This window comes from Drosophila pseudoobscura, chromosome X (assembly GCF_009870125.1).
Source record: "Drosophila pseudoobscura strain MV-25-SWS-2005 chromosome X, UCI_Dpse_MV25, whole genome shotgun sequence".
In the NCBI taxonomy this organism is placed as follows: domain Eukaryota; kingdom Metazoa; phylum Arthropoda; class Insecta; order Diptera; family Drosophilidae; genus Drosophila; species Drosophila pseudoobscura.
Genome location: NC_046683.1, coordinates 9,015,619 through 9,028,689, shown reverse-complemented (window position 1 = coordinate 9,028,689; position 13,071 = coordinate 9,015,619). Strand labels below are relative to the sequence as shown.

Sequence of the window (13,071 nt, the reverse complement as noted above, 5' to 3'; positions counted from 1 at the left end):
TTTTAAAACTTTTTTGGTATATTTTTGGTATTTTATTAGTTTTTTTTTATTATATTAGGAAATTCTTTTCTGCTTGATTGTAATTTTTGTTGTTAAACTTTGTAACTTTTTAGTATATTTTTCGTTTTTATATGGTCTTTTTTGGGGTATTTTTTGGTATTTAATTTGGTATTTTTTGTATTTTATTTGTGTTTTTTGTATTTTATTTTTTGTAATTGTAATTGGTTCTATTTTGTTTTTTAATTGGTACTTTTTGGTATTTTATTTGAACTTTTTTTTTGTATTTTTTCGTTTTTATTTGATCCTTTTTGGTTTTTTTTCTTTGGTATATTATTTGGTACTTTTTGTAGTTGTATTTAGTTTTTCGTTTGTTATTTGGTACTTTTTAGTATTTTATTTGGTATTTTTGAGTGAAAGTATGAACGCAATCGAATGCCACCGATGGCGAAATGCTGTGCGAATGTCAAAACCGATTCACCAAGAATAAAACATCTCGTTTTCCGCTCTGTTCCTCCGTGTTTCACTCCGTTCACGCGCTCTCTGTTGCTCCATTCTTTGCGTTCCATGCCATGACACGGCACGACATGACACGGGCCCACTCACCGGCTGCTGCTCTACAGCTACTTCTTTGCTGCTACTGTTTCCGCTTTTCCAGCAGTGTTCTGTTGCTGTTTCTGATTCTGATTCTGTTTTGTTTCTGTTTGTTATTGTTTTTGTTCTGTTTTGTTATTTTGTAGTCAAGTGTTGTGTCCTCCAACGCATTCGCAATGATGCGACGGCTTTCGTTCCCTTTGCCCCGCTCTACCCGCTATCACTCGTTCCAGCACCTCTTCGCTGTTCAACCCTGACTCTGCTTCTGCTTCTGGCTCTCTGCCTCTGTGGCTGTCACTTCCACACGTTCCAACACACACACGCACACACACACACACCAACATTCATTCTGTTTGTTCAGTTTTTCTGTCTGTCTGTGGCATGGCTTCTGGATACCCTTTTATTTGGGTGGGGACGGGGGGCATGATATTTAGTTGCTTATCGGTTTGCTCTCTCTGGGAAGAATCTGAAGGGCATTTTATTTCGTCTTTAATTCGGTATTTTATTTGTAATTTACTGGTATTTTTCATATTTATTCATATTTTCTTTTTGGTATTTTCTTGATAATTTTTTGTCTATTTATTCATATTTTCTTTGTTTTGTTTGTTATAGTTTATGATATTTTACTTGTTTTTTTTTTGGTATTTCATTCGGTATTTACTTTGTAATTACTTTGAATTTTGTTGTATTTAGTACATATTTAGTATTTGGTATTTTATTTGTAAAATCTTGGTAATTTGCAGTATTTATTCATAATTTATTTGTTTTTTTTTTGTTATAGTTCTTGATATTTTACTTGGTATTTTTTTGGTATTTCATTCGGCTTTTAATTTGTAATTTCTTGGTATTTTTTTTAATTTATTCAAATTTTCTTTGTTTGCCTACTTACAGTTTTTGGTATTTTATTTGGTATTTAATTCGGTATTTTATTTGTAATTTCATAGAATTCGCTGTTCATTTCAATGTGTATTTTCCCAGGGTATGCCCCACAGGGTGGTGCCAAACGTAAAACAGCTTTTGATTCCACATTTGCTGTTTTTTGTTTTTGCTTTATGATAAGAGGAAACAGAACACAACGGCAGCTGCCACCCACTCACTAACCCTCCCCCTGCCCCTTATCACCTCCCCCTGCAGACACGTGTCTCAACCACCCGATACCCTAGGGCTGTGGTTGGATGGGGAGGACAGTGGCTGTGGCAGTGGCAGTGGCAGTGCCCCAATCAGCAGGATAATCACAATGCTCGACGTTGATAATGGCGACGTTGATGAGTTTGAACCTGAGCACTCGCCCACCATGTCAAAGAGGGGGGTAGTGGGGGAAAAACAGGTGAAAACAAAACAGAAAAAAAAATCTAGAATCATTTGTAGTGGTGGAACAGACAGAGCCATGCCCCCAATGCCACATGCCACCGAATGACAGACTGTGGACTGGGGACTGGACTTCCTGCTGCATTTCCTTTTCGACTCTTTTTCCGGTCTCCGGGGCTCGTGGGGTTTCGGGAGCGATGGGGAGATGAGGAGGAGGCGTGAAATGTAATCACATCCCTGCACCGGACGCCCTTTGGCAATCAGAGTGCCACCTGAGTGACACAGCAGGGTCCCCGTCCGTCTCCGTCACCCTCTCCGTCCCCACTTGCATCGAAAAGGTGTCCGATTGCTCCACAGGATGGACGGAGAGCACCAATCAGAGAGTGTTTTTGTGGTTTCTGACATTCGTTCGCTCGCTCTCTTCCCTCTTCCGGGATTAGGAATAGAAACCGTCACGGGTCTTGTGTCCTTGGGAAGCCCGCAAATAGTTTGAGGAACATGACCTTTTTGGGGAGAATCTTCTTTACGATGGCACCCGGGAGGGGTGTCTGTTGATCGGCTATTGCACTGCTTTCTTGGGTTGATTTCCCCACTATGATACCATTCCACTCCACGGATTCCACTGCTTTCTTTTCTTAGTTCTTTGCTTTTGCTTTTGCTTTTGCCCTACTCCCAGATTCTGTTGTTGTTTAACTCCACACACAAAAACACACACACACACGCACACACACACACACACACACACACACACACACACACACACGCACACACACTGCACACGAAAAAGAATTCCAAGGTCATTTCCATTGCTTATTTATTCATTCATTCATTCACCATCTCCCTCTCTCTTTCCATTACTACATCTTTTGCTACTTCTTTGGCTCGATCTTCCCCTTTCCCTTTCCTTTTCCCGTTCCTCTTCGTGTGTTTTGTTATTATTGCGCGTTGTTCTGCTTCTGCTTCTGCTCTTCTCTTCTTTTGCGATAAGAAAGAGTTTCGTTTCTCTAATGAAATCACAAAACTTTTCCTCAAAATGAATGAAGCACGTGGGTCGGAGGACAGAGAAACAGAGAGAGTGAGAGAGAGAGAGGGAGAAGGAGAAGGAGAGCAGCAAATAATTAAGTAATCGACACTTAAAGATGCGGAAATTCTTTTCAGATTTTAATGATTTTTCGTTTTGCCATAGATATACAGATGGAAAATCCAGTGATATCTGGGGCATATGACAGACAGGCACTGCTTGCAGCCCAGAAATTATGATCAATGAAAGGTTGCTTGGTCTCCCTGGGTCAACATCCAGGGCTGCTTCCATTAATTATAATATTTTTTCCCTTGGAGAAATACTCATTGATTGTCCAACGAAATGAGATTCATCTGATTTATTTTCCAGGCCAGCGATCTTTGAAATTTGTTATTCCACTGCTTTATTCTCTTTTAATACTATGTATATTCTACTGCTTTCCTCTTTATTTAACATGGATTATACTGCTTTCTTGTCCATTCAGCATGGATTCTACTGCTTTATTGATCATTCAGCATAGACTCTACTGCTTTCTTACCCATTCAACATGGATTCTACTGCTTTCTTCTGTTTAAAAAATATTCTAAAGAATTATTCTTTATTCAACATGGATTCTACTTCTTTCTTATCCATTCAACACAAATTCTACTGCTTTATTTAGTCACCAACATAAATTCTACTGCTCTCTTCTCGTTTTAACAAACATTCTACTGCTTTCTTCTTTTTCCACCCTGATTCTACTGCTTGTTTCCTTACCAATCGACATCGTTTCTACACCTTTTCTACTGCTTGCTTCAAAACAGATTCTTCTACTTCCTAGGGCATCCTTCTCACATGATTACACTGCTTTCTTTTCCATTCTTCAAAATAGTGTATTCTACTGCTTTTTCACGGCACTTTTTACCCCCAAAGAACCACTTTGTTCTACTTCTACCACTTTGTTCTCCCTTAAACAGTTATTCCATTGCTTTCTTCGCCATTCAACATGCGATTCTACTGCTTGTTTGTACACTGAAACTGCTTGACTGCTTTCTAGTCGAACATATGCATGATACCTCTTCTTGCAGTCCACACACTCGCATCGCATACCAGAGACAAGTGAAACGAATTTTCTTGGAGATTTTACATCTTCTGCCCCCCCTCCAACACACCCCTCCAGCCAGCAAGCAGTTGACAAGTACCGGAAATGGGCCAACAACAACCAACCAAAACAGAACCCAAAAAAAAATAGTTGAAATATTTGCTATATCATAAAGCATTTTATCGGTTACTAAAACCAACAGCCACCGAATATTATATACATATATACATATATACATATAGTAATGTATATCTGAATAATAATTAAAAGAAGGAGGGAGGGGAGGGGTGCCGCTCCCTGCCTCCCTCACTCCCACCCTCCTTGCCTTATCGTCATGCACCAGCAGCAGCAACAAATAGCGACAGCGACAGCGGCAGAACAAATGTTTAATTCTAGTATTTAAAAATTGTATAACGCTGTAAATTTCACGCGATTTACAAATGCAACAACCACAATGCCACAATGGCACAATGGCAATAACAAAACAACAACAAAAATATACAAAAACAAATGATGTTGACAAATGTCCGGAGCTTAATTAAAGCGACAGCCGTTCCCGTTCCACCCCCACCACAACAAAAACAACAACAGCATGGCAGGGGGACGATGAGTAATGAAAGGGAGAACATAGAAGTGGGAGTGGGAGTGGGAGAGAGAGAGCACTACCCATTGGCAACCTCAGTTGAGAGCCCAGAGGGGACTAAAGAGAGTTGCGGATACGATCCTTGGGTGTCCATTGGCAACTTCTTTGGAAGAATTGGCAATAGAAGCAGTAGAAAGCAGTGGCAAGTGAATGAAAGCAGTCAAATGTTGAAAGCAATGGACTCTCCTTTGAATGATAGAGCAAGCAGTGGAAAGCAATGGACTCTCCTTTGAATGAAAGAGCAAGCAGTGGAAAGCAATGGACTCTCCTTTAAATAAAAGAGCAAGCAGTGAAAAACAATGAACTCTCCTTTGAATGAAAGAGCAAGCAGTGAAATCTATGCTACAATGGAAAATATATAATCAGTGGATATCCGACATCCGGCAAATCCTTAAATTAAATCCTTATATCGGAAGCATTGGATCTTTGAGAGACTTTTGCCAATCGATGTTTTGATGGAAAAATGGATAAACAAAAAAATATTCATTCAATGGATAATTATGTTTAATGAGCAAAGAATTACACAAAGCCAATTGTTGCAACAATAGTCTGAATTTACAACCGAATGCTGGGGCCCAATAATAGCGGTCATTTTCGGATTCGAAGTCGAATTGTGGCCCCAAATCACGATTGCGCTCGGTTACTGCTTGCTGGCTTGCTGGCCTGCTGCTGTTATTACCTCAGTTTTCGTTGCTCGATTGTTGCACGCAAGAAGCAAAAGTAATACAAACAGAGAAAACAAAATTAAAGAAGAGACGACGAAGAATGAGATACACTCTTTGTCTCCGACCAAAGGAAATCCCGATTCGATTTGAATGAAAGTCAAAACTTTGCTAAAATTAATGTGGATTTTTGCAGGATGATTTGTTGAGGCTCCAGAGACTCTTTTTTCCGTATGATCTGCCGCCTGTTGGTATTGAAAAACCCCCATAACCGCTGGCCAGGAGAGGGTATTGAAAATTACATAAAACCTTGGGACACCTGAGAGACGGCGGACGGGGGGACGGTGGACGGGGGACGGTGGACGGGGGCCTGGGAACACAACTGTCTTCACCTTTTTCCGCAGAGAGCACGAGGCAAACGAACTTACCCCAACAGTTGCTGCTGCTGCTGTTGATTAACCTTCTTTTTTTTTCTTGTTTGTATCACAATATTTATTCTCCCCCCCCCCTTTTGCTTTTTTGTTTTGCTCAAAAGGTTTCAAGGCTGGCAAAAATTAAATAAATGTGCAATTATTTACTGCCGCAACGAAAAACGGTTCGACTTGTGGGGAGTGGAGGGATTGCCCCGTAAGTCCTGGAGATGCCCCATCAAGCAGTGCAGGGTATCGCGGAAACGAGAGAGAGAGAGCCGCAAGCTTAAGAGAGCGAGTGCAGAAGGAAGAGGAGCAATAAAAGGAAGAGCATGGCGGAGAATAAGACAAAGCTTTTCGGAACAGATCACCTTTTCCACCATCTCGCTCGCTCTCCCTCTTGAGAGCCATGGGGAGAGCGCGAAAGAGAAACAACAACAAAAGCAGGAAGACAACTTTCGCTGTTTGTGTTTGTTGTTGTTGTTTTTTGTGCAACGGGAAATGTGAAACGACAGAAGGTGAAGGAGAAGAGTGACAGAGAGCGCAGAGGCTCTCTTCTGCCGTTCTTCAAGCTCTTCTTTGCGCCTCCGCTTCCTTTTGCTTTTTTCCCTATCCTGCTTTCTACTCATTTCGTGATTTTTCCCATCTCGATTTCGTTCGATTTCCACCACATTCGTTTTTTGTTTAGATTCACACCAAAATACAATTTCAAATTATTCTCAAATAAACAACATTTAAGCGAGACAGAGAGGGGCAGAACTTACCGGGAGAAAGAGCGCACAAGAGTGTGAGAGAGAGAGAGAGAGAGAGGTGGTTCCTGTTGCGCTGCCGCTCCTCTCTGCTGATCGTCGTCTGCGTCGTGCGACTGCCTGCTGCTTTGCTTCTCTTTTTTTTCACTGCCGTTGCTGCTCCGATCCTTGTTTTGTTATACCGTTGCTTTTACTCTAATTTTATTTTTTGTCTTTTTACTCTTCGTTTGACTGACTGCAGGATAACGTATGCGGGGGGAGGGGAGTGTGGATTAGAAGTGGAAGAAGCAGAAAGTAAAAGAACCAAAAAACACACACACACACGCACACTTTTTTATTCTGCGGCTGATAAGAATAACAGTAATTGGAGGATAACAACAAAATGAGTCAGGTTTTCTTGTTGTTGTTTTCGCTGTGGTTTTCTTTCGTTTTTCTTTTTTGTAACTAAGCGCACGCTGCCAACGTCGACGCTGACCATTTCCTCATGTGGCGCGCCGCACGCACAAACACACACACACACACACACAAACACAAGCACACACATTTTTTTGGGACCTCCGACTCTCTGCCGCTTCTCTTATTTCCTTCATTCCTTCTTCTACTTCATCGTGTTGTTATGTTTTTTTCTGTTGTTTGCCGTTCGCATATTTGTTTAAAGAGCAGTTTTATTTTCTTTAATGCTCACATTGCAAAAATATAATTGTTTTTGCAGCCGCCGCTCTTTTTACTCTTAATTTTTTGCTTTTTTGATTTGTGTTGGTGTTGTTTTTGTGACACTGCTTGGCGTCGCTGCCGCCGATGGCATTAATTGGCGGCAGCGTAGGAAAAAAAATATATGCATACATATATAGAAAATATATTACGAATATATATTTTTTGATTTGAATGCCTCCCGCCACAACTTCCTCTCATTCTTCTTCTTCATCAACCGCTTTTACTGACTCTCCCCACAACATACAACCGCCCCCTTCTCGCTAACGACAGACGCACTTTTGAACACTTTTCGCTTTTTCCTTTCGCTCTTCAAAATGCACGATTCCCCAGAAGACAAAAAAAAGCATAAAACACACACAAGAAAAAAAGTTGAACTCACGCCACGGCCGCGACACAGTTGTTTGTTGCTTTTGCTGCTGCTCTTTCGTATTTACAGCTATTAATTAATTAATGATTCAACCAAAAATAAAACAAACACAATTATTAATGGTCGAAAATATCACTTATTTCGTCCGCGGCGCGATGCAAAACCAAGCGGCGCTGACCCTCAATACCGAACTACGTCACAAATATCAAAATATACCGTAAATATACTGACGACTTATTTGTATGCAAGGTGCATGATATTCCTCGTTTTTGATATTCGGTGTTTTATTACTAGCTAGCTTGGATCTTCAGCTCAGAACTTATAGTTTCAACGGCGTAATACAACAAATTTCTGCAAGACTAGTTAAATTTAAGTTTTCATCTTTATCGCATTGCTTGTAAAATAAGGTTTAAACAAAACCGGTCAACAACAACTTCCACTAAATTCTTGTCTTTACTTGGTAACTACACGGTAAATACACATTTGCTACATATTAACTACATTTTTATGTAATTACCAAATGCGACACCTGAAGGGGTTTTTTAATATAAGCCCCATGGAAGCGCCAGTGTGAAAATTCTCCATTAACTACTTTTTGACTTGCCTCTTGTCCGACGTTTTTGAAAAAATTTAGATTTTGATGGCAATTGATCAGGAATTCGATGCTAGTCGCGAATTAGTAATCGATGTGGCCTCGGACATGGCTCTAAATTGCATTTCTACTCGGTTTCTACATTAGTGCATTGCACAAGAGGGTGAGTCCATAACGCGTCTTAAAATATATTTTATATGAAAAGTATAAAATTTGCAAGGTGTGTGAGCTAGACATGGTGGCAAGAAAATCAGTGTGACCGCGGCCTTATCGATAAAATATACCGTCTGAACATCAGAAATATACCGTCGCATAAACCGTAAATGTACCGACGAATTACTCATTTTCCATATTTCTCGATTTTGATATTCTATTTAATATTACTAGATAGGTGAAACTCTCAGCCATGCCCACATAATTTCCCGCCATTGATGAATAAGTTTTCTACAAAATTATTTACATTTAAGTACTTATTTTGATTGTATTGTGTCCAAGGCACAGCTTAAGCAAGAAAGGACAATAAAAAAACAGTGGCAACGTAGAATGTACCTGTAGCTTGTCAACCAGTGTATGGGCAATTGTATGCCCTATTCCTTTAATTTTATATGAAGTACTAGTTTACAAGTTGTTTTAAAGCGTAATTAAGAAAAACCTTTTCTTAGATTGATATGTCTTAGACATATTCTTGCACATAATTAGTGTCTTGTACATATATATGACTCGATCCAAACACCGATTCTTGATCCCCGTTAGAAGACAATAAACTGCAAAATATCGTTAAATAGCTTTCAAACAGAGAAAACAGAGGCATTTTCTCATTTCCATAATATCCATGCAGAATTTTGCTCAATCCGCGCCATGTTGAGGGACAGTGGTGTTCGATTTCTTCTATAGGACGATATATATTATATCGCAATGAACTTATGTAGTTGATATGTATCAAAAGTGTAGTTACCGAGTAGTGACTATGTAAAAATAGGCTTGACCGTTTTCGTTTAAACCTTATATTAGACACAATACAATGAAAAAGAGTACTTAAAATTAATGTTTCTTGTAGAAAAGTATGTATCAATCGGATACAAATGTATGTTCACCACTAAGGCCACTATCTAGTAATATTAAGCCGATTATCGAATTTGACGAATTTGATTTCTGGGCATGGAATGAACGATTAACTCAGTGTGTACCAGTCGGTATAAAACTGCTTTCCAATAAAATTATGAATCCTGAAGAAATTTAGCGCAGATATCGGAGGGATGTATGTAATTTTTTTTGTAAAAGAAGAAGGATGGATGGAAAGATCGGATGGATCTACAAGAATAATTCCCACACAGTATTACTTTACCCGGATTAACTAAGTTTAGCATGTATTTAAATGAAGGCGGCTAATAACTTAACTTTACTTAATATTAACACTTAACCCCAATAACCCCGTTTTGTTCATCGGTATATGTACGGTAAATTTAGATCACAAGACGATATATTTCGGTATATCGGTATATAATGGTATATTTTGTCAATTTCATCCATATAATAAATTTCATTTTCAACTGTATAGAGATATAAAGAAATGAAAGTGTTTAGAATAGGCCAGTCAAGTAGAAAATTGATTAATAGATCGTATAAAGTTATGTGGGCATGGCAAAATGGTCTATCTAGCTAATAATATTCGACGGAATATCAAAAACGAGGAATATGTAAAATAGAACTTGAATTCTTCCGTTTATTAACAATATATTTTGGTATATTTCTGAGGGTCGGACGGTAGTGACGATAAATCCGCGATCACACTGGTCGTAAGGAAAAGGGGTAAAAAAAGAAAAGTGCAGCGGGAAAAGGGCTGGAAAATTGTTTAGCCTGTAAATAACGATTGTAGCACAACTTATAAACTCTTAAGATACGAATTTGGGTGCGCAGAAACTGCAGAAGAAACGACGGACCACAGAACCACAAACAGTTCGACTGTGAAACAGCGCAGCGCTCTCTCCCCCTTCCAGCGACGCCCCAGGGCCTTTGCTATCAACAACAAACATTTTTAATTATAGTAGCAGGCATTCAGTCTCACTCTTATCGCCCGGAACCGGCAGCAGCTGGAGGTCGCAGCGTACGGGTTTCCCCAACCTTGGGAGTGACGGGGACCCATATTGATTAAGGTTCTGTTCTGTGGTTCACCATGTCATCGGCCCACACGCAAACCAATGCCGAGGAGGACAGCCTTTTGAGCGGGCTGAACAAGCTGCGTCTCGAAGAGAAGCTCACCGATGTCACACTCATTGCAGGTGGCATACGCTACCAGGTGCGCCGCGTCTCACTCTCTCACTAAAAACCTTCCTAAAACCTTGAGTGTTCCCTCGATCTATAATTGTTCCCTTTTTCAGGCCCATCGCGTGGTTTTGGCTGCCAGCAGCGACTACTTTTGCGCCATGTTCGCCGACTGTGCCATGATCGAGACGCGCAAGAAGGAGATTGCTCTGCATGGGATCACAGGGCGAGCCATGGGCTCCATCCTAGAGTATATATACACCGGTCGCCTAGAGCTCAACATCGACAACATCGAGGAGACACTGGCCGCCTCCAGCATTGTCCAGGTGCGGGATGTGATCGACCGTTGCACGTTCTTCCTGCAGCATCGCATTGGGCTGGACAATTGTTTGGCCGTGGCCACCATGGCGGAGATCTACGGCCAGCTGGGGCTATCGGCGCGTGCCTTTCGCTATGTGTGCGCCCACTTTAAGGAGTTTTCGGCGGGGCCGGACTTCAAGGAGATGAGCGTCGATCAGATGCGCTTCATACTGAACAGCAACTATCCGATCGATGTCAGCGAGCAGGAGCTGGCGCGTCTGGTGGCCACGTACTGCCTGGACCAGCGGCTGGAGGATGCAGTGGCCTTTGACCTGCTGTGCCTCATCAACTGGCCGCACATCAACTACAAGGAGCTGCACCTGGTGGCGGCCATGAACTGTTCGATCGATGACAAGGTGAAGCGTCGGCTGCCATCGAAATACTTTGATCGCATACGTGAACTGTATCTGGCCCGTCTCATCAAGGGGGAGCTGGCTCTGGAGGATCAGACGCTGAGAGACTTGCCCACCAATTTGCGTGGCATGGAGCTGAGTCTCCTCAAAATAGGCGGCTTCGAGTGGAAGGGTCTAACCAATGAGATTATGTGCTTTTCTCCATCGAAAATGAAGTGGTACGAACTGACGACCATACCCCATATTGATCAATGTGAGTCCCTCGAATGATGCCTTGAATCGTTAACCCTAAATGAGTGCTCCTCCTCTTGCAGGCAACTTTGGCACTGCCGTGCTCAACAACGAGCTGTTCATTGTCGGCGGGGCCTATGATGTGTGCCTCAAGGAGTATATCCATCCGTTTGGCTTTCGCTACTGCCCGTTGCGCAACTCCTGGGTGACCATAGCACCCATCCAGCTGGATCGTTGCCGTTTCTCGCTGAATGCCGTCGGCAATCAGTATCTGTATGCGGTGGGTGGCATTGTGGAGAACGACGACACCTCCGAGGAGGGTATGCGCCGTGTCTCGAATGTGGAGCGCTATTCACTGGCCGACAACAAGTGGTCGTATATGCCCTGCCTTCAGGAGAATCGCAGTCAGCATGCTGGCGTCGTTGTCGGCGACAAACTGTATATCTCCGGTAGGTTTCACGAGCATTTGCTTCAAGGCGTTTCCTTAATTGTATCCTTGTTCCAGGTGGCATATATATGGCCGTCATTTTGTCCAGCTTTTGGTGCTTTGACACAAAGGCCGATACGTGGGTGGAGCTCGCACCGATGCCCACCGAATGCTGTGATCATGTCCTGGTGGCCTTAAATGATCGGATCTTTGCCTGCGGTGGTTGGCACGAGAATCAGGCGGAGGCCCGTGTCCTTGTGCAGCACATCTATGCGTACAGCATCAAGACGAATACGTGGCAGATGGAGACCCGCATACCGGCGCCCAAATTCTACTCGGGTATAGCGATGATGGGGCGCACCATATTCTTTGTGGGTGGACTCGACTCCACGGAGACCATCGATCGAGCCAGCTCGGCGACCATGGCCTACGATGTGGATACAAAGTGTTGGTGGCATCGCAAGGATTCGTGGGACACGCCCTCCGATGTCTGGGAGTCAACATGCGCCAGCCTCTATGTTCCTATCTGTGATTCTTAACTTTACTCATGTATTTTTGTACACCACAGAAGACTACACGCTACACCCTCTCTCAGCGCCTTTTTAAACACTTTACTGCAGCGGCGAACGATTAAAAAATACACCAGACGCTGCACACTCAATCTGCGTACCTCTCTCGTCGTCTCTTTCAACCCTCAACTGGCGGAAACCATTGACAAACTGTGCACCTACGTAAACGAATTTAACGATTCTCAAAACCTACAATTGTAGCATAAAAATGTACTTTAAACTAGCATAATTATACAATAATATATACAATAACAGCAGCCAGAACACGGCAGCCTGCAACCTGCGGCAAGGCCTGTCCTGTGCTGCCTTGCCTGTACAGACAAATAAATGTGCCAAGCACCGGCTCAAAATAGTGCATATTTCATAGAATATAAACCGTATTCGTATTCGTATGAATATCATTATGTTAAAGCATTCCATGCCGCTCATAGACGGCTCTTAGGAGACCTACGCAAACGCCTGCGATATCGCATGGGTGCCCCTTTTTTTTTGAAAACATTTTACACGTTCTCTTTTGAAACAATCAATTATAATTGTTTTCATCTGGCTGCTACGAATTTGCATACCTCTTGGGTATTTGGCACTTTTCATTCGAATTTTTCGGACCAATAAAAGCCCTATATTTGAACAGGGGAAATTTTGTAAATAAGCTAACTATAAACTATGCTGTGTGTAAGTTCTTCTAGTAGGATTAATCCTTGCTGTTCAGTTAAAACAATTACCGCGATATC

At 41.9% G+C, this 13,071-nt stretch overlaps 2 protein-coding genes across 6 annotated transcripts in view; one reads left to right on the top strand and one right to left on the bottom strand.

Moving 5' to 3' along the window:
• RhoGAP19D (Rho GTPase activating protein at 19D) overlaps positions 1-7,777 on the bottom strand; it is a 51,690-nt gene extending 43,913 nt beyond the window's left edge. For 4 of the 5 annotated variants that reach the window (XM_015186445.2, XM_015186444.2, XM_002134279.3 and 1 more), the window contains exons 1-2: positions 7,559-7,777; positions 6,481-6,700 (exon numbers count right to left, since the gene is read on the bottom strand). The gene's annotated coding sequence lies outside the window, so the exon portion shown is untranslated. Of the gene's footprint in view, positions 1-6,480; positions 6,701-7,423 lie in introns of all 5 variants that reach the window. The other variant, XM_033385349.1, reaches the window with a different exon arrangement.
• A 1,863-nt stretch (positions 7,778-9,640) lies between these two features.
• Positions 9,641-12,715, top strand: LOC4814846 (kelch-like protein 22). The gene is made up of 4 exons (XM_001355000.4): positions 9,641-10,434; positions 10,517-11,366; positions 11,428-11,793; positions 11,850-12,715. Exons 1-4 carry the CDS (start codon positions 10,312-10,314, stop codon positions 12,308-12,310), a joined length of 1,800 nt encoding a protein of 599 aa, XP_001355036.3. The 5' UTR covers positions 9,641-10,311; the 3' UTR covers positions 12,311-12,715.
• Positions 12,716-13,071: the final 356 nt, after the last annotated feature.

What these genes read in the sequence shown, in the direction of transcription:
- LOC4814846 (XM_001355000.4), top strand. Translation starts at nt 10,312, where the DNA reads ATGTCATCGGCCCACACGCAAACCAATGCCGAGGAGGACAGCCTTTTG. An exon ending in CATACCCCATATTGATCAAT is followed by an intron (nt 11,367 to 11,427) that starts GTGAGTCCCTCG and finishes CTCCTCTTGCAG; the next exon opens with GCAACTTTGGCACTGCCGTG. An exon ending in CGACAAACTGTATATCTCCG is followed by an intron (nt 11,794 to 11,849) that starts GTAGGTTTCACG and finishes TCCTTGTTCCAG; the next exon opens with GTGGCATATATATGGCCGTC.